At 43.1% G+C, this 26,863-nt stretch overlaps 1 protein-coding gene across 1 annotated transcript in view; it reads right to left on the bottom strand.

The window, feature by feature from the left end:
- Positions 1–26,863, bottom strand: part of bcas3 (BCAS3 microtubule associated cell migration factor) — a 347,859-nt gene that overhangs the window by 248,519 nt on the left and 72,477 nt on the right. Inside the window, exon 16 of the mRNA XM_069676560.1 lies at positions 6,854–7,004. Within this exon, the coding sequence (XP_069532661.1) occupies positions 6,854–7,004 (151 nt within the window). The remainder of the gene's footprint in view (positions 1–6,853; positions 7,005–26,863) is intronic.

Raw genomic sequence — 26,863 nt, 5'->3', positions numbered from 1 at the left:
GGGACCGATTGTTGGTCCCATTTATTGTTCAAAGAAAGAGCTTTCTGCGTCTCAGAGGCCTCCATTTAAAACACATGTTCAAAAGTCGACTGCACTTCCTTCTTTCTTGGAACCAGTTGAAGCTTTTGACATCGACCCTACCGATGTCTGACGGTGTATATACCACGGCTCAGACCAGAGCGAACGGAGACTTTAACACATACTGAACATGAGGTGAGTGTAAACATCATTAAGTCACCAACTGGTTGATGGACTTCTGTCTTTAAAGCCTCGATTTTGGTATCTTGGCCGTCGCCATCTTTGCGGGAGCTGGAGGCGAAAAGGCTCATTTACTCAAAAGCCCTTTTCACACATGCACTCCTGACAATTTCCAGAACATTTAAAGACAGTCTGCCCCTGAAATGTTCCTGATATCCGAGATTTTCCGGGGGGTCTGATGAGGCAGGACATGGCTTAAAAAGTACACTCGTTCCCCGCCAGAAGCTCCTGAATCTCTTCCTCTCTCCAGGCTGCAGACATCTTTGCTGTCGTCTTGTCAACAATCCTTCTTCAACCTCGGATTTTTTTATTCATCCTGTTCTGTGTCACTCTTCTGGATTCACGTGATATAAACATCATCATGCGTGAATGTTCCTGAGTGTTACCTGCTGCGTTCACACATCGGCTCACCCCGACTTCTTGTGGACATTTAATTAAGAGGAGTGCAGTGCATTTCAGTGGAGATGCACTTTGCAGAATATTTGCTCATGGCAACACGTTAGCTCAACTTCAAATCAGAATATTATTTTTTTTGGTTGAATAAAGGGTAAATCTGGGTGTCATAAAGCATCAGGCTGCATTGAGTCTCTGTATTTCCACTACAAAGGACCACGATGATGTATTTCCTTCTGCAGTAACTTGAAGTGGTTGATTATATAAGCTGTGATGTTTTTTTTTCATGCAAACAATACAGATGTGTTGTTATATCAAAAGACAGCATTTAAGCTTGTGTCAAATGTCAAATTGCACACTGCTGAGAATAAAACAACAGAATGAGGTCATGTTGGGAAAGCTGTCCGCCGTGTCGAGCTGGCAGTAAACAGTTCTGACCACAGTGTAGACAAAGACCGCCCGGCTATGTGACGCAGCGCCTGATCCAGCAGGTTTGGCGGTAAAGGAGTCCCACGCAGGTCAGCGGCATGTTGGGAAACATCGGTTAAACGCGGGTCAGCGGAGTAAAAGGGATGCAAGACTGTGAGAGGCACAGAAAGAGGACGAGAAGAGGGAGGAAGAGGGAGAGTAATCGACCTGTGAGGGCGACGACCCCACTCCCGGAGAATAATCGTTCACACATTCATCTCTTAACCCGTTGGCCCTAATAGCAGCTCCGCCTGGGCCATTAAAAAGGAGGGACGCGAGGTGATTTGTGCAAATGGTTTACTTGCTGCCATGTGATGCCGGGCATTCTTAAAGCCCCTTCCTAACCGCGGTGTCACTCAGGCTATGTAAGACAATGGCTCCAGCGCTGTGCCGGCTCTTACACACGTATTACAGTAATCTGAGGGCACATCTGCAGCGGGTCACAGGGTCCCGCTCATTCTCTCGCTGTTCTCTTTCTCGTTACCTCGCCTGCACTCCAGCTGCATTTGCTTGAAAATGTCATCAGCGGGATTTAGTCAATGCTGGTGTTTTGTTTTGTGTGCGACAATCTTTCCATTTGGATTTTCATTTGTCCGTGTTAAAGTCAGACTGTGTGTAGCAGGGGATAAGTGTGCGAGAGTTTGTCTGCTTGCAAATCCCGAATTTATCGCTGTCAGGCATTTTTGACAAGTTAAATCTACCCTTACACAACTCTGGTCACTGCAGGGACAGGCAGACAGTCCTCGGAGCGGTTTGAGTGTTTCTCTCCTAATCTTTTTCACAGATTAACTTCTGACAGTAACATTTCACCAAGAGAGGATCTTTGGATTCTTCTTCCTTGGGGATTTAATTCATCTGGGGCCAACCTTGTGCCAAATATGGCCGACAGGAAACAAGAGGCCGGGTCAGAGCCGACACTCCTCTCCTTGTTCGGGACTCCCAGGAGGCTTTGAGGACTAGCAGAAGCTTGGCTGTGCTCCTCCACACTCCCTGACCTGGCCTCGTCTGCAGGAGGGGTTATCAGGCGGATGCTGAGCTACATCCGACCCTACCGCCTCCCCACACACACACACACACACACACACACACACACACACACAGTTTGACAGGGGGAAAACACCAAAATCTAAATTACTAGAGGAGGGGGATCGGCATGAACTTGTTGAGGTTTTCTTTGATGTTATAAATTTGAGGCAACTGAAGAAAAACAGCCGCACATTGGTGGTCTGTGTCAGGGTGTATGAAGGTATCTCTGCAGTCGGCCCGGTCACACAAAGGGGGGAAAGCTTCATCAACGTGTGTGTGTGTGTGTGTGTGTGTGTGTGTGTGTGTGTGTGTGTGTGACTGTGTGTCACGGCAGAGTGCACACAAAGACCGCCTGGTAGGGAATGTAGGTTAAGCAGCTGGTGTGTTCCTCTGCCGCCCTGCCAACAGGGATCTGCTCATACAGGTGTAAATACAGCTGCCGGACGCTCCTCTTTCTCTCTCTCTCTATCACACACACACACGCACACACACACACACACACACACACACACACACACACACACACACACACTCACAAACACACACGTATATAAAAAAGAGGGAGAGCGCTGCCTGCACAGACAGACAGATGGTGCCTTTGCACTCCTGTGCAAGTATAGCGTGAAACCATATGATATCACCCCCCACTCTGGGGGCCAAACCTGCTGCTTCACTCCCTGTGTGTGTGTGTGTGTGTGTGTCTGTGTGTGTGTGTGTGTGTGTGTGGGTGGGGGGGGGGGTTTGGTGGATTGGTGCAGCCGTGTGCATGCAGGAGCAGGCCGCACAGCTGCATGTCCTGATGCATTAATACTGACGCCTCCTCTGGACTGGACGGATGGATGGAGGAGAAGTGAAGCAGGCCTGATAATGTCCTAAAGAGCACATACAGCTGTTTGAGGGGCTTCTGGAGCAGCGATAATGGGGGGGGAAACTGGGAATATTTGAAGAATTCCTACACAAAGAAAGCTGGCTGCCTGCTTTTATGAAGGTATCGCCAACACATCCCATGACAAGGAAGAAAGTTTAGATTATTTTAACTGGAAACAACAGTTTATTGCAGATATATAGCTAACAGACTCCACGGAAGAAGTTCTTCACTAAATTAAGCTGAAAGGAAAGTAGTGATGCAATTACACTGTAGTGATAAGAGGTGTTCAAAACGTAAAATGCACGACATGATGACTTTACAGATCGTGCATTATATAAAACACAATAATTATGAAACGTAATATTGCACAAGAAAGGGAACGTTTAAGTTACACTGCACATGGTGCTAATAAGCACACTGCACATGATGATGCACTCTGTGAATATAAATTGACTTGATCATCATCTCTTACTTCCGCACTTTAATTGTCGTCTCTTCTTCACCTCATTAAGTCTTAATTCACAAACTACTTCAATCTGATCTCTGTGCTTCCCTTCAGTCCCCCGACACACCTGCACACTGCTGCTGGCCCCGCCCCCTCCTCTCTCTCAGCAGGTTGTTTTATTAAGGTGCAAAGGTTAAACATTTTCTCTCACAATCCACAGCCCGTGAGCCGCGTGTGGATGAGGTGTGTTATTAACGATGTAGCGTCTTAGAAGGATTGATCGTTACAAAATGACATCGGCACCTTTTTGAGCTTTAAAACAGCAGGTAACGCTGTGTCAGGTGTTCTGTCACACAGTTGTATGATCAGAGACATATGAGGTCAGGTGAGTTAATCGATATATAGATATACATAATAGATATAATAATGTGTGATTAATATGCGTTATTTATTTTATGTAATCAATTAAATGAAATGAATTTTAATTTATTGATTTATTATCAAATTAAAGTAAAGAGGTCAGATGACTATACTGACCTTGTTGATGCTGCTGATGATTATGATTATATGTGATTATTATAAATAAAAAATAACACCCTGTGCACTTCCTGTCAGCATCTGTGTCCGATCGCACCTGAAGCTGTTTGTTGGCTCTTACTGACTCCGTCCCCTCCCGTCTCGATCGCTGCATGTGTTGTACTAACTCTCAGATGGACGTCGCTTTGGGTAAAAGCTTCAGCTAAATGAAACTGTAACACTGGAATATAAAATGTTCTGTTTTAGTGTTAAAATGAGTCTTATCGGTCCACGTCTCCCTGCATATTATTTAAGAGCAATAACTCAACCACACAAATGAAAAGGAACACCTGAGAGGTGTGAACGACCACAGAAAGAAGCAGCAGAAGGAAACTGAACAAACACAATAAAGGTACCGATTACTGTTTAAACCAACGATGAAGGCAAAACAGTCGGAGCAGAACACGCCCTGAAATGTTACGGCGGAGGACAGAACCTAACAAAACAATCGTAACGCATGACGAGGACTGAAGTGGGTGCAGCAGGAAAGTAAAGGTACGGCAACACAAGAGAAAGCAAAGACGCCACAATAACAACTAAATAAAAACACAGCAGTCGAAAACAACATCTATTTTGGGACGCACATTGTGTGAAGTCAAATATTACAACTGCTTTACCCAAATGCAAACCACCGTGGGCCGAGCATCATAATAAACATACCCTCATTATCGGGACACCACAGAAGCCCAGGAGCAATCATACGTTCTCCAAACGAACTGAACTTTGCATGCTGTCTTAATGAGTCGGAAAATGTCCCGACCGCAGCATCGCGTCTGTGTGTTCATCCTCGGAGGTCACTTATCAAATATCACGGGGGAAATTAATCCCCTGCCGTCTGTTTGAACCATTATAGCATTTCCCATTCAAACAGGGCATGAAAATGACATTTAAATGAATTCATTGAAATCGGCCCATATTTGTGGAGCCACCTGTACTCTATGTAAATGCACTTAGCAGCGGCCTGTAGATGCTGAAGGTCTTAAAACTACATGATTTCAATGCATGGCAAAGATCCAGGTTTAAAAAGAGAGCGCACGAGAGCAGAGCTGTCGGACTTTCAAAATAAAAGCTGTTTTTATCGTGCGGGCTAGCAGGGCTTAACTGCTTTTATTGTGACGTAAATATGATCTCCAAGGTTCATTCTATTCTCGATGCGCATGATGTGTTTTACCCGTTTTCCAAACAGCCGAACAACAAGTTTGCGTGTGTGCTGTGCTTCATTACCCCTATGCAAAAAGGTGGCGGCCTGAGACAAAAGGAGTCCATGAGCATCAGCTGGATGTGTGAGAGGAAAGAGCTTGGGCCTACACGAGGCCACTGTTGACACAATACAGTGTTTTTATAGCATGATGAATGGGAAGAGACAGCAAATCACAGAGCAGAGTTACACATGTAATACAGTGTGATTTAAATTTCCCTGCACAGCGGCCAAACTGTAAATTTAGAGAGGTTTGAAAACAAGCCTCGGCCTCTGTGGAGACAATATATTACAAAGGTTTAACTTGTACACTCTGTGGTGTATTATACCTGCATTATCTTTCTTTATGAATACATTTAGATTAAAGCTGTATATAATAATATTTCATAACACTGGCACTGAAAGTCCAACAAAGAGTGAACATCGTGCAGGAACGACAGCTGCTCTGAGGAAGCCCAGATAATAAAGAATATGTTCTTTTTTATTGTTTTATTATGATTTGTCTTGAATATTTAACTATTTATAGAACCAAAAAATGAACTCTTTATTAAACACCCATTCAGCATTTGTAAACAGTTTATAACAAAAAGTTAATAACACACTTTAACACCAATCCTCCTGTGACAGACCTGTTATAAAACCATTATGAATAAATAACAATTAAATATCGCTGTTAGCATAGAAAATATGAACTTTTTAAATACATATTTAAAGATTTATGTTGTTTGATTTAATGTATTTAAGAACATATGCCTCTGCCGATGATGAAGGCCGTGAGAAGTGACTGATTGCTCGCTCTTTTCATAGACAAAGATGAACCTCTGGGCCGGTAACACCTACATACATGTTAAACACATTTATTAAAGCAATCAGACCCAACAGATTGTAGTTTCCACTGACTTTAGAGGAGCTAACAGGCAGATCAGGGTTTAAATAACAAGATGTAATGAAATCTATAAATTGTTTTAACATTTACTTTAAAAAAAAGCTTTAACCTGCCTGTGAATGACTTTGACACGTGTGGAGACTGTTAATAAATGCTTTTCTACACACTGTCAGGATGTTTCACTCTGTGTATTTATACATTATATAATATGATTACAGTTCCATCATTCATGAACTGTTAAACATTAATAAAGCCTTCAAAAGGCCTGATCTGTGCTGTGCACCATTTAAGATGATATCATGGATTGCATTTACAAACACTAAAGATGCAGTTGATCACCTGGATAATAATGAACATCCTGTCTCTCTCAGAGTCTAGAGTCCGAAATTGACGTATTTTGATTTATTTATGCTGGGAGACCCTGTAATTTATGATTACATTTTTATTGTCCTCTCTGAAATGATTTGTTGTCCAGAGAACAGATTCCAGCACGCTTTAGAGCCATTTAATACGTAAGAACAGTTTGAGTGTTATCTGGATAATTTAGCATTTTCATATCGTCCCATGCCAACTGAACAAGTGACAAGTGTCCTACTAAGGCTGCGTCATTTCATCCTGTGGCTGTGTTGCAGATGTGCTTCATAAACAGGCGTCCCTGTGGAGATTAAAGGCAGAGGTGTGTGTGTGTGTGTGTGTGTGTGTGTATATTTGTGCATGTGTGTGTGCGGGACCTACCCGGTGCGTTTGGTGATGGTGCCCAGAGTCATGGGCTGTTTGATCTGAGCCAGCGGCAGCACCACAGTGAGGCTGGGCAGGGGGGACAGACGCGGGTTCCCCATGTTGTTGTTGGTGAAGTTGTTGTACGAGTCCTGGCTGCTCAGCTTGGCTGCAGACACACAGAAACACGGCGTTAGCAAACATGTGATGTTTGGTGAAGAGTGCCGGATGTTCCCAGGAGAGCAAGGCCAGAGACATCGCAGAGGAACATGTGAATCAGGAGGTAATGTTCACATTGTAGTTTTATACATTATTCATTTTTCCAGTGCTCAGAGGTTCCCCTTTTCTGCTCAGTGGCCTTTAAAGATGCTAATTGTGATGCTAATGCTAACTCAGCATTTCTCTGTTTGAATTCAATTGAAATTTGACTCATTCACTTTAAATTCAGCCGAGCAGAGGACCTCGTTTATACAAGTGAAAAAGCTCTCTCTCCAGGAAAAGAGCCTCTGAGTTATAGATCTTTTTCTCTCTCTCTCACACACACACACACACACACACACACACACACACACACACACACGCACGCACACACACACACACACACACACAGGTTCAAGGCCTCCTGTGGAATGATTGGAAATAACCAGCTCAAGATGCTACATTACGAAGGCTCTAGCTCTGCTTCTAGTGCCTGGCAGTCTGTTAATCAAGGCCAATCAACGGGCCCTGCACACTGGTTCAACACACACACACACACCCATGCACACGCACGCACACACACACACACACACACACACACACACACACACAGGATGCAGAGAAACACATCTCACATATCTCATGGAGCTCAGACCAAACATAATCAGGCCGTGTCAAAGGGCGTCTCGAAGGCCCGATGACCCTAAACAGCTGCTGGTTTACTCACTGTTCATCTGTTAGGAGGTGTTTTATTGTATCTATTATAAACTACAACCATACATGACAAGGCAGCGTTAAGGTTATAAACATCCAACAATTTTAGTTGAATCTTTATTTTTAGGATGAGAAAAAGATTATAGTGGACCCTGGTGAGTAAATATCTGAAGTAGTGCAGGCTTGTTGATGAATATTCTACATTTGAATATATAACTGAATTATAATAAAAAACATTATTAAAATGAATATTCGATGTGCACTACTGGTCAGCTGCCTCGTGAACCTCTCGTGTGGTCTCGCGTGGACTCTCTTGGTCACGGAGCATCTTTGAACGCATCACAGTGTCACTTTATACGTTAATAATTAACTTTAGTCGAACTGAAACAAGCTACTGCAACAGCTGTGTGGCGTGTGGTAATGATGAAGAGAATTCAAATCCCAGCAAGAGAGAGAGAGACTCTCAGACAGGTGTAGGTATGTTGACCTGTCGCAGCACAGCTCGCTCTGAGCACTGACTGTCCGTCCTACCGTAACCAAATTATTTCATGTGTTTATTTTGGAAGCTGTAGGAAGCCAAAGTTGATCTTTTTATGTTAAAATAAATAAATCTTTGCACGTAAGTTTGTGTCCCTTTGTACTGCTGTGTCCTCTAGTGAATACATATTTCAATCGTTCGAACCTTTGTGGTTTTTTAGAAGGAATAATCGAATGTCATTTTTGGTCAATTTTGACAGCACTAGTGTAGGCATGTTTTGCTTTTACCTGCAACTACATTTTGGAGACTTCATTAGCAAAGAATTGGGTCTAAAATAAACCAGAGCTAGATAAATGTCACCTGTAATTTCTACTAAAAAAACGAACTAACTACAGCCTGTTAAACGTGTGTTTTAGGGACGCTGCTGCTGGAAAAAACTTAAAACATTAGAGATTAATTTTATATTGATCTATTTGTTTTTTTGTGCTATTATGTAACACAAATGTATATCAGAACCATTTAAACACCAAAGTCACACAATAACACGTAAAAAAAGCTCCATGTACGTCAAAGTAAAATGTTTGAGTCAAACTCTCGTGGCTTTGAAGAGAGCGATGTAACGGCTGTTCATTGGTTAAGAACGGTCTGCTCTGTGGGGATCCTTCCTGTAGTGCTGTCAGACACTTTAACACATTACGTTACAGCCATGACAGCCTGCGTCGTGGCTGCTAGCTGAAGCACCGAGGCAATTCCAAAATGTTTAGTGACTAGTTAATTTAGACCCCAAAATATGTATTTGTCTTATTGTGTGACATCAGAATGAACCATTTAAACACCAAAGTCAGACACAAACACAAAAACTACTCATGGAGGCAGCGACTCGTGTTCTGCATGTTAAAATGATTTTGGAGTTTGGTGGGTCCGAAGAGAGCGATGTAAAGGCTGTTCAACAGTTAACAAAAAGGCCCGTCTCTGTAGGGATCCTTTCTGCAATGTTGCCAGACACTTTACTATAACTAGATTTCCTGTAACTACCCTGAAAGATAACGTTGCAGCCATTTTTTTTTTTTTTGCTCATATAGACCCTAAAATATGTGAAGAACAGAGCGCAGGCTTTAAATAAAATACTGGAATGTCCCTTTAATAAGTACAATGAGGAAAAGAAACAGTCACATGGAAACATTTGACAATGCAGGAGAATAAATGGGGATTATAAAACAAATATGTTTGTAATCCTGCGACAATAGACACAACAAAGAACGCGTCCTGAATCCCGCTGATTCAATGGGCAGCCCAAGGAAAATTCCAAGTTCAAGTGCTTTGAAAAGAAATAAAGAGCAAACCTGTGGGTGCACCACAATACACTGCTCTGAATGTTTCCCTTGTTCCATTTGTTGCCTTAATAGATGAGTGACAGCCGCGAGACATAAAGGAATGAAAAGCAGGGAGGGGGGGCGCGGAGACAAAGAAAACAAGGCGGACATCAAAGGTTACAATAAAGGTAGAGGAGGAGAGTGCCTTGTCATTATTTGGAAGGAGCGATCAAGAGGAGGCTGAATGCGAGCGGAAAGGGACTGCTGAGTGTTTTGGTCCAGTCTTTTAGATCATTAACGTGTACCTCTGAGTTTCATTAGTCCTGCCAAACCTCCGCTTTGTGCTCCTCCAAAGGCCTGTCTTTTAGACCTCCGCTGGCCAACAAAGCTGCGTGACCTTCGGAGGGGGAGAGGAGGCCATTACACAAACCTGGCCTTCATTTCCCCTCCTGCTCCTCTCCTGGTCAGACTAACAGAGGTCTGCTCCTGAAAGCCCTTCACGTAGCAGAAGTGCTACACCCCCCGAGCTGGGCAGCCACCTTTTGTGTGGAGGGAAGACGAGGAAAAACTCAGTACAGGAAGCAGCCTGAAAAGCCATAATGGTGCTTCAGCTGAGAGGGGAGGATTTAGGGGTGGGGGTGTCGATGAATTTAACCTCCAAATCGGACATTTCACTTTTGCTCCTATGCATTAATCGCCGCCCCCCCCAGCCTTAAAAATAAGCCCCGCTGTGGATCGTAGAACAGGTGTGGCCGCAGTGAGACGGGGGGGTGATGATGCCTGTTGACCAAACCGTCATGCCGTGCTGTCACTCAAGGCCAGAGGGTCCTGAGCTGTCGCAGCCCCCCCTGTGAGTTAGCGTGGAACGTGTTGGAGATCACGCACCGGCAGAAGATGATACACAAAAAGACAGCTTGGATGTCTGAGAGACAGACAGCGGGGGGGCGTGCACGTCAGGGGGGCTGCAGACAGACAGAAATGGGGGGACATTCATCACGAGGAAGTTTCGCTTCTATGATGCAAAAGTGGTGACATTAATCCACCGAGTCCAGGTGCTAAAATGAGCCTGAAATTAATGGGTTTTTTCTTGAACTGCACATTAAGATGATAAAAATATATCAAATGTAAAAAGATTTAAAACAAAATAAAGCTGCAAGAAATGTTTAAATCTACTTCCCTTTTTGTGTTCATCATACACAGATATCAGTTTAATAATGTTCGTTTCAGTCTTTCTGCATTTTCTCAGTCAAAACAAATCTTTCATTGATTATTAGAAATAGAAAAACACACTCACATGTGGTGAAGGGATAATTAAGCCATAATAACTCCCTAAAAAGAAGCATTACACTAAGTGCAAACCTCACGATACTTCAGACCAGCTTTACTTTATTCTTTATGGTTGTTATAAATTTCACAGAGTGGGTCTCTACATTTTCTTCATTTTGTGGCCATGTAATTATATTTTAGGACTGTTTTTTTTCCTTTAATTGTAATGCTTTAGTGTAAACAAAGTGGATATGCTTGATAAATGATTGACATCATACAGGTTGATTTACCGTCACTTCCTGAGCAGCTGTGTAAATATCAGCATTCTGTCAGGATGCTATTAAAGACTCTTGCAAATGTAATGCTGTGAAATTGCACTTCTTGGCTGTTATTTTCATAGACGGAGGGCTGGAGCAGACATATGCAAACAACTGATTAAGGGTGTGTCTACATTAAACCTGCAGCTCGCAGTGGGGGTGAAAGTCAGGCCTGTGCACGAGTACATGAAGTTCAGACAACAGAACCATGTATGTGCATTAGTGCATGGATTTAAGCATCTGTGTGTACACAGTCTTTTCCTGTTTGTGATGATATAGAATTAAAAAACTGTGAGTTACATTTACATTTAGATTTTAACTCAGTACTGACGTTGTAGCTTCGGTTTTATTAATAATCAATTTTAACTAATAAAATGTAACTTTACAGACTTTTTACTGCACGAGCGTTTCCAGTGTTTTTTTACACCTGGGCCTTTTTTGCACATTTAAGAGTCTAATACCTAAAAGGAACAAAAACGCCACTGATAGGCTTTATTAATTGTCAGAGTCTTATAATGTCTTATAACTAAGTAAAAACAGAATCAGTTGTTACATCGCTCTCTTCAAAGCCACCAAACCCCATTGACAAAAATAGTAATTGTATCCTGCAGATCACAGGAGTTGCTTTTCTACCACTAATCAGTCTGTTGCAATATTTGTGTTATTGTGCATCAAACAAATGCACAATAAATAATTCAAAGTAATTATTAAAAACATAAAGGTAACAAAAGAATATTAAAAATATTAACGGATTGAGGCAGCAGGAGACCAGCGACTGCTGTGTTCAACGAGGTTAAATTAGTCTTTTTATCAATGGAGCCTGGTGGCGTTGAAGAGCGCAATAAAACAGCTGTTACTGCTAAAGATAAATAATAGTAACATGATAAAAAATTCATTGTCTTAAGGATTCCTTTTTGTAATGTTGTCAGAAACATACAGGAACAATCTGAGCCTGTCAGCAGCAAAAACAAGAACTTGTCGTGGACGTACTTTGAGTAATTTAGAGCGCACACTTGTAGAACAAGGTCGCAGATTTAAACACCAGAATTAAACCTTTAATTGTATTTATTCAGAAGCGTTAGATTAATTCTGTACAGTGGAGGCCACAGAGGAAAAAGTCTGACCAGGGTTACTACAAAGAGAAAGAGAGAGAGAGCGAGCGAGGTAGACAGATGAGACGCGCCTGGCGGACAGATAGCTCTATTCGGAGGCCATGATTTGATTAATGACCGGGGCGTGATGTGCCCAGGCACTGATACATGACATCCCCATGGAAAGAAGATCCATCAATGCAAATCCAGCTCTGTCGCCGTCATCCAGAGAAAAACTCTGACCCTGCCAAAAAGTCACACTGTCACCTGACCCGCGTCTCTCGCTCTCCTTTAATCCAGCCATCCATCCAGCTCTCCTCCGTCTGTCCGTCCATCCATCCCTCCCTGTCTCAACAGCATTTGCATTCTCTCCTCGCATTAAGCCTCTCTCTCTATCGTTCGCACTCTTTCTCTCTCCTCAGCCGCCCCGGGTCACGCCATATCATGTTTCTCTCCACTCTTTTAATACCCAATTTGCATCCAATCCAAGCAGGAGGCGACGTACGAAAGGACAAGACTGTTTGTGCACACAAACACTGTGTCTTATTTGAATTGTTCTGCCAGAGAGGATCAAGGATAAACAAAGTCCAGCAGGTCTGAAGGGGAGCAGAGTTAGGGAGTGTTAGTAGGCAGCAGGTTGGGCAGGTGGCATGATGAGTGATGCATCAGGGAATAGGAGAGACCTTGGAGCTGAGGATGATGTTGCAGCTGTGAGATGAAGGGCTACAGACAGAGAGGGAAGAAAACATATGATGTCCCAGCAGGGGAAGACGTTAAAGGCTCTGTCTGCACTTATATTTGAACATTTTCATGGCCAAAAAGACAAAACTCACTCGTAGTGTGCAAAAAACTTTGTATCAGCAGAACAAAACTTTAGAACGGGCATTTGGATCAGGGCTCACAAAGGGCCTCTGAAAAAATAGATGTGAATTGAATGACTCAGAGTGTAAACACCAACAGCAAATGTCTGTAGATGAAGTGCACCAGGCTTTAAAGCCAGTGCCCAAACCGTGGTATGACAACTTCCTGTTTCGTCACACGATGCACACTGGCCCAGAATGACTTATTTTCCCCAAATAGAGACACAGATACTTTTTCTTCTCTACATTAACTTCCCAATACAAACACTAAATTAACTGCACGTTTAATATAAACTATAGTGAGTGATGTTAAAGCTTTCCTTCAGATCCAGGTAAATGAGTCGAGCACATGAGACATGGTGAGCTGCTGAGCAGCTCTCACAGGGATGAACACGACCACGCGTCTAATGCTGGATCTACTTCTCCTCACAGATCGATGCTGTGGACAGAAGAACTTACAAATACTGTTTAGACTAGAAATAGAAATGTATTAACTGCACATCTTCTTGCAGATTTCTGAAGGTCAAATTCCTTAAAAACACACCACACATTACGTGGCGCCGGTTTAGCTCAGCAGTTGAATCGTGCGTCCCATCTACAGAGGCTACAGTCCAGGTTAGACTCCCACCCTCGGCCCTTTGCCGCGTGTCATCCCCACTCTCTCCTCCTCTGTTTCTGACACTAGTATCCACTGACAGCTCTCTGTCAATAACGGCATAAAAAAGGGCCAAATAAAATAATTATATATAAAATAAATACATTACACAGTTTATTGTTTACTTTTGACTGTGTAAGCTTGTTCCATTAGAATACAGGCCGTGCAGAGTAAATGTATATATACCAAGTGAATTTTCCCCGTGGCATCAAGTGTGTCCAGAAAGAAAACTCATCATTGTTCAGATTATTTGGCTTGTTTGTCGATTTATCTAAATTTAATTGAAATTGCAACACGGCCTGCTGAACTGTTCTAACCGCAGGAGGCGCAGTATTTGTTAAAGGTGAAATGTGTGTCAAAATCACATTTTCATTTAAATACTGTGCTGCAGATGTTCTGGCCTACGCATCACACACAGACGTGAGTATTAAATAGATCAGTACAGAACTCCGAAAAACACAGCATCATCAACTTAAAGCTCCTGTGAGGAGTTTTTCACTGGTTATGAAACAGACTGAAATTAATTCTGATGACTCTATATGACCCACAACAACGAACCAGACCATCAGCGACGTAATGATTATTTCTATACAGTTATTTGTAATGCCTGAAACAGCTGGCGGGGGGGTAGGTGTCAGATGACGCTGCCTTTACATTTTCCAGGGCAGAAATTTAAAGTGAGTGAAACGTATGACTGTCAAAGAAAGCAGCATACGTTCGTGTTGTTTAAAAACCACCACTTCAGCATCAACAGGACAAAATCAGCAAAGAGGTACAGCTTTGTCCACAGGGGGCGCCAAAAGGACGAGCTTTAATTAGTTTTTCAATAAAATGAGAATAAAGGTGTAAAAAATTAATCATATTGAAAATAAGTAAAGATCATGGTAATTAGATATTTTATTAAAATGTCTCAGCCCTTCTTGTTTGTGTTTTCCACTTTCACATGTGTCTGAGTCACTTTCTCAAAGACCTCGCAGCAGTAATCTAAGAAGAGAGGAACTTAACACGTCGCTTTTACTACATTACATAACACTTTCAACACGGCACAAATCTGTCGTCACTTAGAATTAAAGCCTGCGCCGACTGGGGAACATCAAGAGCTCAAAGATAAATACACACAGAGGTATTTAAGTCGCGTCACACCTCACTTCAGGCCAAACCTTTTTTTTAAGTTGTTTTGAGAGCAGATTTAGCATTTGTTTATCTTTCCACCAAAGAGGAAAACAAACTGTGTTACAATAATCAGCACTTTGCAACCTGTTAGAGGCAGGTATAATGACCGCATGCAGTGAGATAATACACATCTGTTAACTACCGATGACACAGCTCTTCCTTTAACATCTCTATCTGTTTAAAGCGATTCTAAATAACACTCGATATTTACATGATTGTCTGCATTCATCTCAGGGTGTCCCTCCATGGAAGGTATTTCATTTGTATTGAATCTAAACTCACTGATAAAATAAATGTAAAAACAACAAAAAATGCTGTAAAATCAAATCAATATAAAGGAAGTTTTTTTCTTCTTCTGTGGTAGCAGATGTACTCGCTGCATGGCTGCTATTTGTTTATATTTTCATATTAAAACAATTCAAATATTTCTGTTACTTTAATATTTTAAGTAGTGAAAATACTTCAATATTTCTATAAAAACAGACCAAGATCAGCGAACCTGTAGCCACTATCTACCGTCCGTTCCAAGTTTCCCAGACATGTCAGAGGAGGGAGGGATTAAAGCAAAGGCAGAGGAAGGAGAAGAATGAAGAGGAGGGAGGGGGGAGAAGGAGAAAGCTGTTCTACCATCCCCATTCCCCAAAGTATCATTATTAAAACACTCACTTCCACAGTGGGAGGAAAGAGAAGAGAGAGAGAGAAAAAACAGGAGGGAGGAGAAGAGAGACGGCGAGGAGGGCTAAAAAGGGTTGAACACAAAGGGGGGAAGAAAAAAAGGAGAAGAAGAAGGAGCGGGGATCCCCCACTGGACGGAGTAAAAACAAATTAAAAGAGCCCTTATAAAACACAGATGCTGCAAAGAAAATAAACTTCACAAGATTTACTGTTTTGCAAAGGAATCGGAAGACTGGTGGAAAAGCCATCAGGTCTTTTTTCTCCTCCTCCTTCCTTCTCTCTCTCTCTCTCAGGTAACGCAGCAGCAGAGGGATCTATCTTCTTCCTTTCCCCCTGCTCCCTTCTCTCGATCTCGCGTCTCGTCTGCTATTTTCAGTCGGAGCGAGGAGTCGAGGTCAGGCCGGCCTGTGTGAAAATGGCTTCCTGCCCGGTCCCCCGCTCCCAAACCGCAAGCTAACGGGAGGCTTTTATTAACAGCCCTATTTGGGAACATTTTTCGGACGCTTTTTTGTATTTTTATTGACGTTTCTCATGTCAGGGAGCTAAAAAAAACACACGCTCGACGACAGCGAGAAAAGAAAAATCCCAGGACATGACTTTTCTAATTTTGTCATAAAACTTGAGAGCTGAGAAGAAAAAAAGAGAGTGAGATTTTTAAAGCGTGTAACAGGCTGTATATGGCAACAAGTAGTGTGTTCAGCAGGAAGAAACAGCAGCCAGGAGGGAAAAAAAGGAACAGCATACAGAAGCAGAACATGTCTGCGCGCTGAGACACACACAGGCTCCTTTCAGACAAGCAACAAACATCATCATGAGAAAACAATCAGGTGGAGGAACGCTCGCAAACGGCACCCTGAAATCAGATCTACAAGTTTACAGCATGTCAGTATTTACAAGGCTTCATCAGACGGGACTGAGACACCAGCAAGAGGAGCTGGGAGGAGGGGAGGGGGGGGTCAGACAGCTCCACCAGATCAGATGACACCCACACTCCAACCATACGTGTGTGTGTGTGTTTGTAAGGAGTGTGTGCATGAGAGTGTTGTGTGTGCAGACATCATCTGATTTGGGTCAAGGAGCTAGTACCTCGCAGTGAAGAGGCACGGGTTATGGACAATGATTGGATGTTTGGGAAAGCAAAGGAGCGTGGGGTTGGGGAGGGTGGAGGAAGTGTGTGTGTGTGTGTGTGTGCGCACAAACACAGCGTGCACACTTACAAACCAATTTAGAGCGAGCAGGAGAGGAGGAGAGACGGGACGCCTCAGATGGTGTCTGTGTTGTTCTCTCTTGTGTTGCTCTCACGTGAACACGACAGAGTGGGAACTTTAAAACCAAACGACACTGAACTCTAGCATCGTGAGATTATTGAAGAAAAGTTTAGTTTATTTCATTCTGGCAAAATATAAGTTTTGGGCTCATTTGAAAAAGATGCTAACGTGGACGATGAAAACTAAATAAATGTTTGGAGAAGATTTCACAACTTCTGATTATTTATACGGATAAAATAATAATTCCTGTTTTCCCTGCAACTCTGCATTTTGTGGTGTGTAAAATGTGTTATTAATTTAGTGTCTGTTGAATGTAGGCTGATTTAAGTTGGACACCTGCAGAAAATAGACCCTGTATGACAAACGATCGAACCAATATTTGACTTTGTCTGATTATTTTCAGCTGTGCACAGAACAGTGCACACTGTGCTGACAGTAACACTGCTTTAATGCTGTCCATTTAACAATGCTGTGTTGTTGTTTTGAACTGGATTTAACTCTGATTCTGGCAGTCATATTTAAACCACTATTGATGCAATTTCTCAGCATTTCACATTTTATCTCTTATTTTATATGTAATGAACATATCTGACATTTCTTCCTTTCAGATTTCCCTCTTTGGATAAATAAAGTATTTCAGATTGTGATAAATGTTATTTTCAGTTGATGATCAGTGTTGATGAAGGTGTTATCTGCCTGTCAAAGGAGCATTTTAAAGACTATCTGCTGAAAGGTCAGAAAACCCGCGCAGAAGAATAGAGAGATACTTAATTGATCCCGAAGGAAGTTCAGGTATCTAACGCATCATCACACCTAACAACACCTGCCGTTTGTTACATTTACAAATGTTGAAAAAAAACTACAATCAAAACAGATGCAATTAAAGGTGCAGTGCAGATGTAACCATGATGAGCAGAGGGCATACTTAGAACCAAATAAGTTAGATCGTGTAAATCACTATATGACACTGAAAGTCTGTATTCCTCTGTGACTAATTGAAGTGACTAATTAAATCAATTTATTTGGCTGAACCTAAAATGACACCAGGATCAATGAAAAAAGGTGCTGGATTACGACATAATTCTGTTTCACTGCAAAGGATCACACAAAGAAGAAACCTGCATGTTGATTGTATAAAATACGATCTAAATAAACAGAGCAGGACATTATATTAATGTACACATGTTCACCTTTAACTTGTTGCTTAGCAACCCTAAATTACTTATTTATGCCTGATTCTGCAGGACCGAATTCTGCAACTTTTACACCATGCAATAATCTCCTTTCTTTTATAGCTTTATTTTATTTATTTTTTTATATTATTACTTTTATATGTATTTACTGACTTGTTATTTTGTCTTTGCACTGCTGCAATAAAGGATTATCTTATCTTATCTTAGTTTCTTCATATTTATAGGAAGGAAGTTGTTTTATATGAATAAACATTTTGCTCCTCTTTCTCATAAGCTGGAGGTCTTCTTCACTCACTTAATAATCAGTGAATATTATAATATATATATAATATATAATATATATATGTGACAAAACACAGGAAGTGTTCTTCGTGTTAAAGTCTCTAAATGAAAACGTATTCTCTCTGACTTTGTTCTGTTCTGACGAGACGAGTTTATATTTTAAATGTTTGTATTTCTTGTTTTTTTAACTCCTCAGCCCTCCGTCATTACGTCTCATTAAAACCAGATCAGAGCGCTCGCAGCCTCCTGAGCCGACCTCCCCGGTCAGAGAGGAGACGGGCTGCGTCCGTCGCTCCGTCTGCCTCTCTCTGCTCCTCCTTTTATAACCCGGCTGTCCGAAGGAGAGGAAACAATAAGAGAGATAATGAGACGTCTGCGCTGCCGTCTCAGAGCATCCTCTCTGTCTGTATGAGCGACTGGATGAAAATGATCAGATCAAACTGTTTGAAACATTTCCTTCATGCTCCTAATGTCATAACGCTGACTGATGCTGATTCTCCTGCAGCTCATGCAGACTTCAGTCTTCTCTTTAATGAGGTTCTGCTAATTATTTCATCACAACAGGCCGTCTGCTCTCATGTGCATTAATAATCAAACATCCCATGATGCCCCCTCGCGCTGCGGTCACACATATAGACCTGATTTGATTCAGCATTTAAAGGACGACCCTGATCTAATGCTGATTGATTGACATCACAGAGATGTTCAGCTGTGACAGAAGCTCTGTTTGAATCACCGCTAACAACCGCAGGCTCGCTTTGATCCCGATGCAGACGGCACAGTTTTGACAGCGTCCCAGTCTAAATAAATGTCGTGTCAGAAGCACTCACGTGTGATACGAGCAGAAGAGTAAAACATCACTGTATGAACTGTACATGTGTGAGGGCTGTTCTGCATGTGCAAAGATTTAAAATGATTTGGTCGATGAAAAACGGATAAAAGATTAAATTCTGGGAAATAACAAAAGTGTGAATCTTAGTTTAAACAAGATATAATATAGATGAGTGTTTGTGCAGTGGAGAGGTATAAAACAGGCTGATATTTTCACAGATTGAGCTGCACAGCAGGCCGGTCCACACACCTCTGCAGCCTTTAAGCTTCAGGGACACAGACCTAAAACGAGAGGTGTATAAAGAAGATCAACACGCTGCAGCACAACAAAGGCGGGATGTAAAACCTTTTAATTCAGCGACAATAGACGGCTTTGGCTTTCCACAGCGTGCACTTTTCTCATGGTAAGGAAATAAGCTGGGAGCCACAAGTGCCGTCTGTGTGTAATGGCAAGGCAGCTTTATTTCTTTATCTCTACCTTCCAATTTTGCAAATCAAATAATGATGAGTGCAGCGGCGAGCACCCAGTGATAAGAGGGTTTAGTGGTTGTGGAGATTGAGTTATTAGGGTTTCCTATAAAAAAAAAAAAAAGGGACAGAGGTCTCTGGCGGAGCCCGAGCGCCGGCCAAGATACATATTCCTCGCACTGTGTATTTTTGGTCGCTTTAAAAGCCCTGAAAGTAGAGGGGAAGGCTAATTTTCAGGGTAAACAGCTTGTTCGATTGCAGTGTGGTTTTGCGCTGAGCTCTCCGTTTATTGACTCAAGCCGAGAGCTGGGCTCTGGCTCCTCTGCCGACCACAGCCGACGGAGCCTGCAACACACACAAGCCGCTAACACTAGCTTACCTTTGATGGCACACTACTGTTAAATCAAATGTACTGAGTAATGTACAAAGCCTAATCCTCTTGACTGAATGGCAGGTTGAGGGAAAAAATGCTTTTAAAAGAACATCTGCTGCTTTTACAGAGCTATTTGTCATTCCGTGTTTCCTGCTCACTTGTAATTTGAAGGTGAAATTATGAAGATGTATACAGGAGCCTCTGGATGTGATGCTGGATCATGTGCGTCCAATAAAACACATGAATTATGAGAAGAAAAGAGGGTAAAATACAACATCCCACAGAAAAGCAGGCCGCTTCCTCCTCCATCTTTTTAAAGCCAATAATAAAAAGGAAAAGAAAGACAACAGCTGAGAGTTCTCGACATTCAAAGTGCTCAGACTGCCTCTTTGAAAAAGCTCCAGAGGAGGGCTGCAAGTTGTTTTAGCTGGAGGAAGTGACCATTCATTAAAAGAGCCGGAGAAATTTCCCCGCTCTTTCTCTGTTGTTAGATTTGTATCAGAAAAAATCCTCACAGCACAACTCGAGTCCCTTCCTCTGTGTGTGCACGGCCCGGCTGCTCTGCTCCTCCCTCTGCAAGCTGCAGGGAAACCTGACCAAACAGCGCCACATGGAGGACAACCCGGGTACTGACACAGGCCTGACACAAGAGCTTCAAACTACAATTATTTATCACTAAAAGACATCCAGGAGTCTTTTGCTCGCCGATGACTTCCTTCACAATCCTTTTGTGCCCTAGAAACCGTCGTTACTTCTCTTGTTGTTGAGTTAATTTTAGCATTTCCAAGTGATAAATTCAGCGAGCGCCTGATTCACCAAATTCTTTTCCTGTTCCTGTTTATTTGCAGCTTCCCACCGAGACACGGACGCACAATCCAAACGAGCACAGAGAGCGAAAAGGAAGCACGGCTGCGGTCACTGATAAAACGTGTGAACGACGTGTCAGGGGTGAACGTTGGCGTATGCACGCTCGTGTTTTGTTAACGTCTGTCTGCGTGTGTAAATGCATGTAAGACTGAAGAGAGGGAGGCACTGATAATGTTGGTCCCTGACTGTTCTGTCATCTCTCCCCGACTGTGCTGAGGCCACAGCTTATTAGACACATAACTTAATAACTGTGTTGCTTAATTAGCCTGAAGTGTTTTGTAGTTTAACTAAAATGCACCAATTATCTGATGCAAAGAAATCAGATGAAATACCTTTTTCTTTCTTTCTTACAGACACTTAATCGTGCAGTTTATTCCCAAATGTGGCTAAAAAAAACAAAGATATTAATTGACATTATTATACATTTGTTTTATTACACGGCCGTCGAGTACATGTGGTTGTTGTGGTCCGTGCTTTTTTGTTTCCCTGATTTTCTTTGATTTATTTTGTTAGTTTGATCACAAAAATGTGTGTTTATTGGTTGATCGTGACCTGTGTTTCCCTGAACTGTCTACATCTTATAGCCTCTATAGTAACTCAAATATAGCTTCATTAAAAATACACACGATTAAAATATATTTGCTTGTTCTTGGCAGTTTAGACCATGCTAAAAAACAAAGATACAAACATTCAAATTTGATCATTTCACCTGTAAAACATTCGTCTGATGGTCGACTAAACACTCCTGCAGCTTCGAGCTGATCTGGAGCTTTTGATCTCATCACACAACCGTCCTAAAGAAAGACTCTGCTCTGTTTGAACACATTTCTTTCAGTCCGAACTGTAAAAGCAACATGGACACATTTCCTTTAAGTGCTGCCGTCCATGAAAACTGGGCACATTTCTTCTCTTGTGTAAGACCATGTCACAGGAGCGCGGCTACCTGCGAGTAGCCACATCAAAGGAAGCAGGAGATGTGAGGAAGTTAAAATGAGACCGCGTGGTCAGCATGGTGGGCCTGTGGTGGATTAATAAATGCTGGACCGCTCGGTCTCCGGCTGGACTCTGATCCAACACAGACAGCTCATCACGATGACTGAAATCTGGACAAGTCATCCATCTCCCTGCTTCTCGCTGTTTACACGTCTCTGAAGCGGACATGCTAACTTTTTCAGCTCGGGTCGATCCATCTTCTATCTGTGTGAGATTTCTTCATGTTTGACTGTACTCTGTCACTGTTTAACGAACAGTAACTATACTGTTACAAACAGGGTCGCGCTGAGGTCGTGTACATACGTGTCACACACCAGCAGTTATGAGGTAATGTTTCCTTGGCATCGACCTCTGCAGAGCGTTGGTGTTTTTCACCACAGGGCGATGACTGACGGAGGGGAGCGCCGAGGGGAGGAGGGAGGCGAGATAAAACAAAAGTCCCAAACCCAAATAAGCAAGCCGTCAGCCTCTAATAGCAGAAAGGAAGTGTCCCTTTATCAACAAGTGAATTAACAGTTTCCCGTCACACCTTGTTTTTTTGCCTCCCCCGGTTTCTCTCTGAACCAGCGCCAGGGCCCAGATGGCCCCGCGATCGGACCACCAGGGCTTCTGCACGGTGAGGAAACAAATCTGTTGGGCTGACTAATAGCCTTGTGTTGATGTTTTACGGTTGGGAAGTGTATGACCAGCGCTTTGTAAGTCTGTGTACACACGAAAGGCACCGAGGCGTGTTTAAAAAATGCACCGCAAGTCATAACTGTCCGAGAGCGAAGCAGGAAAGATATCCAACACTTGTTTCTGCTCAAAGTAAAAATACTGGCCTCCACAATCGTGATAAAATGTATTTTAATAAAGATGATAAATTGTGAACCTGAAAGATCAAACAGCCTTTCACAACGCAGATACAGCGACAACAGCTTGTCAGTGAGCAGTTTTCTGCACGCAAGTGAAGCGTACGCCGGAGTACACGCCAAATCTCCAACGCAAAGGACTGTCTGAGCTAAGCGCATGCAAGCGACGCTGAAAACTAGCTCATGTTATCCTCCAAACACAAGAATATTCTGACCAAGAAATGGTCACATGATTGACATTAGAGGCAGCTCGGTTAGCGGCCCCATTACCAGACATCCTGTGTCTACCAAATAAGGTTAGCGAGTTCTTAATGGTTAATGGTTTTTACTGGTTGTAATTAGCAGGTTGGTTAATGTTGCTAATTTTGCTCCTCTGCTTATCCGGGGTCTGGTCAGCAGGCTGGCCCAGACGTCCCTCTTCCTAGCAGCATTTTCCAGCTCCACCTAGAGGATCCCGATGTGTTTCTGGGTCAGGTGGGATATACAATCCCTCCAGCGGGCTCTGGGTCTGCCCCGGGGTCTCCTCCCAGTTGGACGTGCTCGGAAAACCTCCACGGTGAGGCGCCCAGGAGGCATCCTAATCAGACGCCTGAACCACCTCGACTGGCTCCTTTCGATGCTGCTGACGCGGCAACGACCCGTCCGTCAATCTCACGACTCCTCATACCTCTCTTACCAATAGCAATAATACTTATACTGCATATAATTCAGCTCTAGTTAAAAAACGTATTCACGCTGAACACTGAAGTAAGCCAAATACAAGCGGAGCACCAAGAAACTTTAGGAGCCGCTTGGTTGCCTTTTTTCTGTGGTTATTTAGCAGTTTTTATTGTCTTTACTTTGTAAAAGAAGAATAAAGCGGGAAAAATGTGTGACAGGCAACTGTGACAAGCTTTAATCTTAAGGAAAGCTAAAGGAATGTTTCTTTAAGGCGTCATTATCAGGATACTCTTCAAACTGGCTGCAGGATGAATCATACGTTTACCGTGAACGCCCATAATCATATATTTAGCCGTATCACTAAGTCCAACTGACCCCTATCAGTAGATAAAAGCCTGATCTTCCTCGACCACACTTGAGGGCAAAGTACAGCCTTCACAAAGTCAGATCAAATGAATGAAGTTGTTTTTGGAGCGCTGAAAAGCTGTTTGCACTGCACACTGCTGTATTACACAGCGCTGCGGCTGGATCTGAAAACCATGCGAGTAATAAAAGTGTACAGCGGCTGCCATGTGCCTGGTATAGCCTCAATAACCTCTGCCCTGCGCAGAGAAACTCTACTTACTAATCAAGCCTTGTATGCGCTGGGCCGCAGACAAACCGCGCTCTACAGCGTGGGATGGGCACAGTACGGGTCATCACCTCAAATGACAATACATTGATCACACAGAGGAAAGGCTTCGGAAAAAAGAGGAGGAAGAGAAGAAAATGTACTGTATACACGGACGTAAAAATAGCCATTCCCAGATTTTAACAGTGACAAGAAGACGGCCGATTGCAGTCTCTATTTTTAGGCGTGCTGGCGGCCGGGCTGGCAGCCCTGAGAAGGATGTGTACTTTTCTACAGTTCCTTCCCAAAAATCAACGCTGTCCTCGCTGGCGACAATCACAGAGCAGCTGTTGTGGCTAGGTGGCCCGGCCCCGGCTTGCCTCACCCTCGCTGCTTTCTGCCAGCCTCAGAAAAACCGCCTTCGCTGCCCAAAATTCACACCCGGCGTGCAAAAACAGGCGGAAGGCGGACACAAAAGCAACTGTGACTCAGTGTGTTTGCATCCGGAGAAAATTACACAAATTATGGAGTTTTTATCAGCGGTAGTGGTGGAGGGGGCTGGCTTTCTAAATTTACATGTGGCAGGATGCCTTGGAGACAATTTATCTTCAAGCTAACAGACACACGGAGACCTGCGTGACCCTGGCCCGCAGAGATCTCACTGCTGAACTGCTGATGACCTCCTGTCAGAGACACTTTTTGGTGGTTTTGCACTTTATAAATACACGTTTCCTTTGAGGGTGACGATCATCTTGTTTCTGTGCAGAGCTTCTCTGACAAGTGGAATTTATCACTTACTTCAGTCTCAACACCCGGAGAAGCCTCAAACTCTGCTGTGAAATCACAGAGTGAATGACCTCACTCACAGGGGGAGAGCCGGGAAAGTCCTGTCTTATACACTTTGGAATTTCAGCACAATGTGCAGGATTATTACGCACGTTTAAAGATAACAGCTTTTGTTTTCATCGGGTCAAATGTTGAGGACAAAGACAGCACTGTTAATACTGCTTTCACACAGTGCAGACTGATGCAGTTAGAGGACGACTGATATCCAGATATATGTTCTGATATTAGATAACATATTACTTGGATTATGAATGTCTGTTAGGTGTCTCTCTCTCTCTGAATGAGGTAACACATGGTGACTGAGCCTATGGCCCACTGATGAAAGCCTTTCATCTGCAGTATATAGTATTATTACGGGCTGGGTGTCTGTGGCGGCGCCCAGTTAGTGACGCGTTTTCCATCAGCCAGCAGTGGTTGGTCTGCCAGAGAGGGTAGGCGGAGCTAAGCGGCTGCTTTTCCGCTCCCTGCAAGTGCTGCGAGTAAACAGTAATCTACTATGGCTGAACAAACAAAGAAAAGATGGATGACTACAGATACAACTTCAACAAGAAGTGAAAATCCAAAGAAGAAGAAACAAACTCGACGCTCAGATGAAGCAAACAGTCTGAAAAGGAAAGCGACCGTCAGCCAGGAAAATCAAGAGTTACAACCGGAGCCGACCGTGGACGCAGTTCCTTTTAATCGTCAAAGGTGGCGCCAAATAGAATAAAACTGAGAACTTGACATTCCGAGGTCTGCTATGCCTCGACAGACGTTGCTATGAAGAACAGATCGTTGCTAGGGATGCGGACACAATGCCGAGGACTAACTGTAGTCACATCAATCCGCCGAAAGAAGTCCGGTAAATCTGACGTCGGCTTGTTTACAGAGGGAAAAAAGAAAAGAGACAAAAACAGCGGAGAGAAAGCAATAAAGGTTAAATGATGCTACGACAGAGAGGTCTACAAAACTGATGAAGTGAACATTGAACAGCACACAGCGCGGGATACGGCGGCGTTTAAAGACAGCGAATGGAAAAGAAAATGTCAACAGACTCTGACAGAAAACCTCCATCAGGCGCAGCGCTGACTCCTGCGGACCCGTTCACCGTGTCTCACTTCACCATGAGAGGAAACGTTCAATTCAGTGTGAGTGAAAACAGGTCGGTTAGCTCATGGAAAATAAGATATCATCGTACGGGCTGGTGTGCTTTAAAAGGCCTGGGAAACATTTTTCTAATAAGAAGTTATTTTGCTTGTGTGTAAGAGCATTCACAGTTTGTGTTCCCCCCTCAGCTATAGACACAATTACATGAACTGTAACAGTGTAAGTCCACACGGTGACTCACACAGTCAGGGTCTTTGTGTGTCTTTTATCAGAAAGTGAGCGAGTGTGCGCATGGTTTGGATTAACACCTTGATAAAAGCGGTGTGAAACCTGACTTCAATTTCCTGTGGACGCTATCATACACCGTAAAATATCAGAGTTATGAAAACCTTCAATTTTCTCCTGAATTGTAGCGAAAACTCTTCCCTGAAACACGACTTCCCGCTTTGATCCTGACCCGCTCCTTTATGTCCTTTACCAGAAAACAATGTCGACAGTTTATCTTCTTCAAATGTACACACACGCATCAATAAGGTATCACTGTGAGGACTAATTGTTGACAGGTGGCCCTAATGCTCCCCTTTGAAACCAAAGTGTGATTTACGAGCGCGCTCCCCGAGACCCCGGCTTTCAGCGCTGCTACTACAAACTTATCTTTCTCTCCCTCGGCCTGTCGCTGCCCCTCCTTTATTCCTCCTGTTCTATCTCTCCTTCATTTTTCTCAATTGCACCTCATTACTTTGCTCGCTCACTTTCACCTCCTACCCCTCTTTGATGTTTCTGTCCCTCTCTGTCTCTCATCGCGGCCGAGCGGTGACTCTCCAAAGTCAGACATGCTTTTAATGTTTGATGGCCTATTTTTCACAGTGTGGAGGAATGTGTGTGTGTGTGTGTGTGTGTGTGTGTGTGTGTGTGTGTGTGTGTGTGTGTGTGTTTTGGTGTGGGGGTTACAGAGGGGTC

Source organism: Semicossyphus pulcher, unplaced genomic scaffold (assembly GCF_022749685.1).
Source record: "Semicossyphus pulcher isolate SPU_LCO1_2020_fin unplaced genomic scaffold, fSemPul1.0.p SCAF_26, whole genome shotgun sequence".
NCBI classification, from domain to species: Eukaryota; Metazoa; Chordata; class Actinopteri; order Labriformes; family Labridae; genus Semicossyphus; species Semicossyphus pulcher.
Note: the sequence above shows the minus strand (reverse complement) of the source record. Positions and strands in the feature narration are given on the sequence as shown.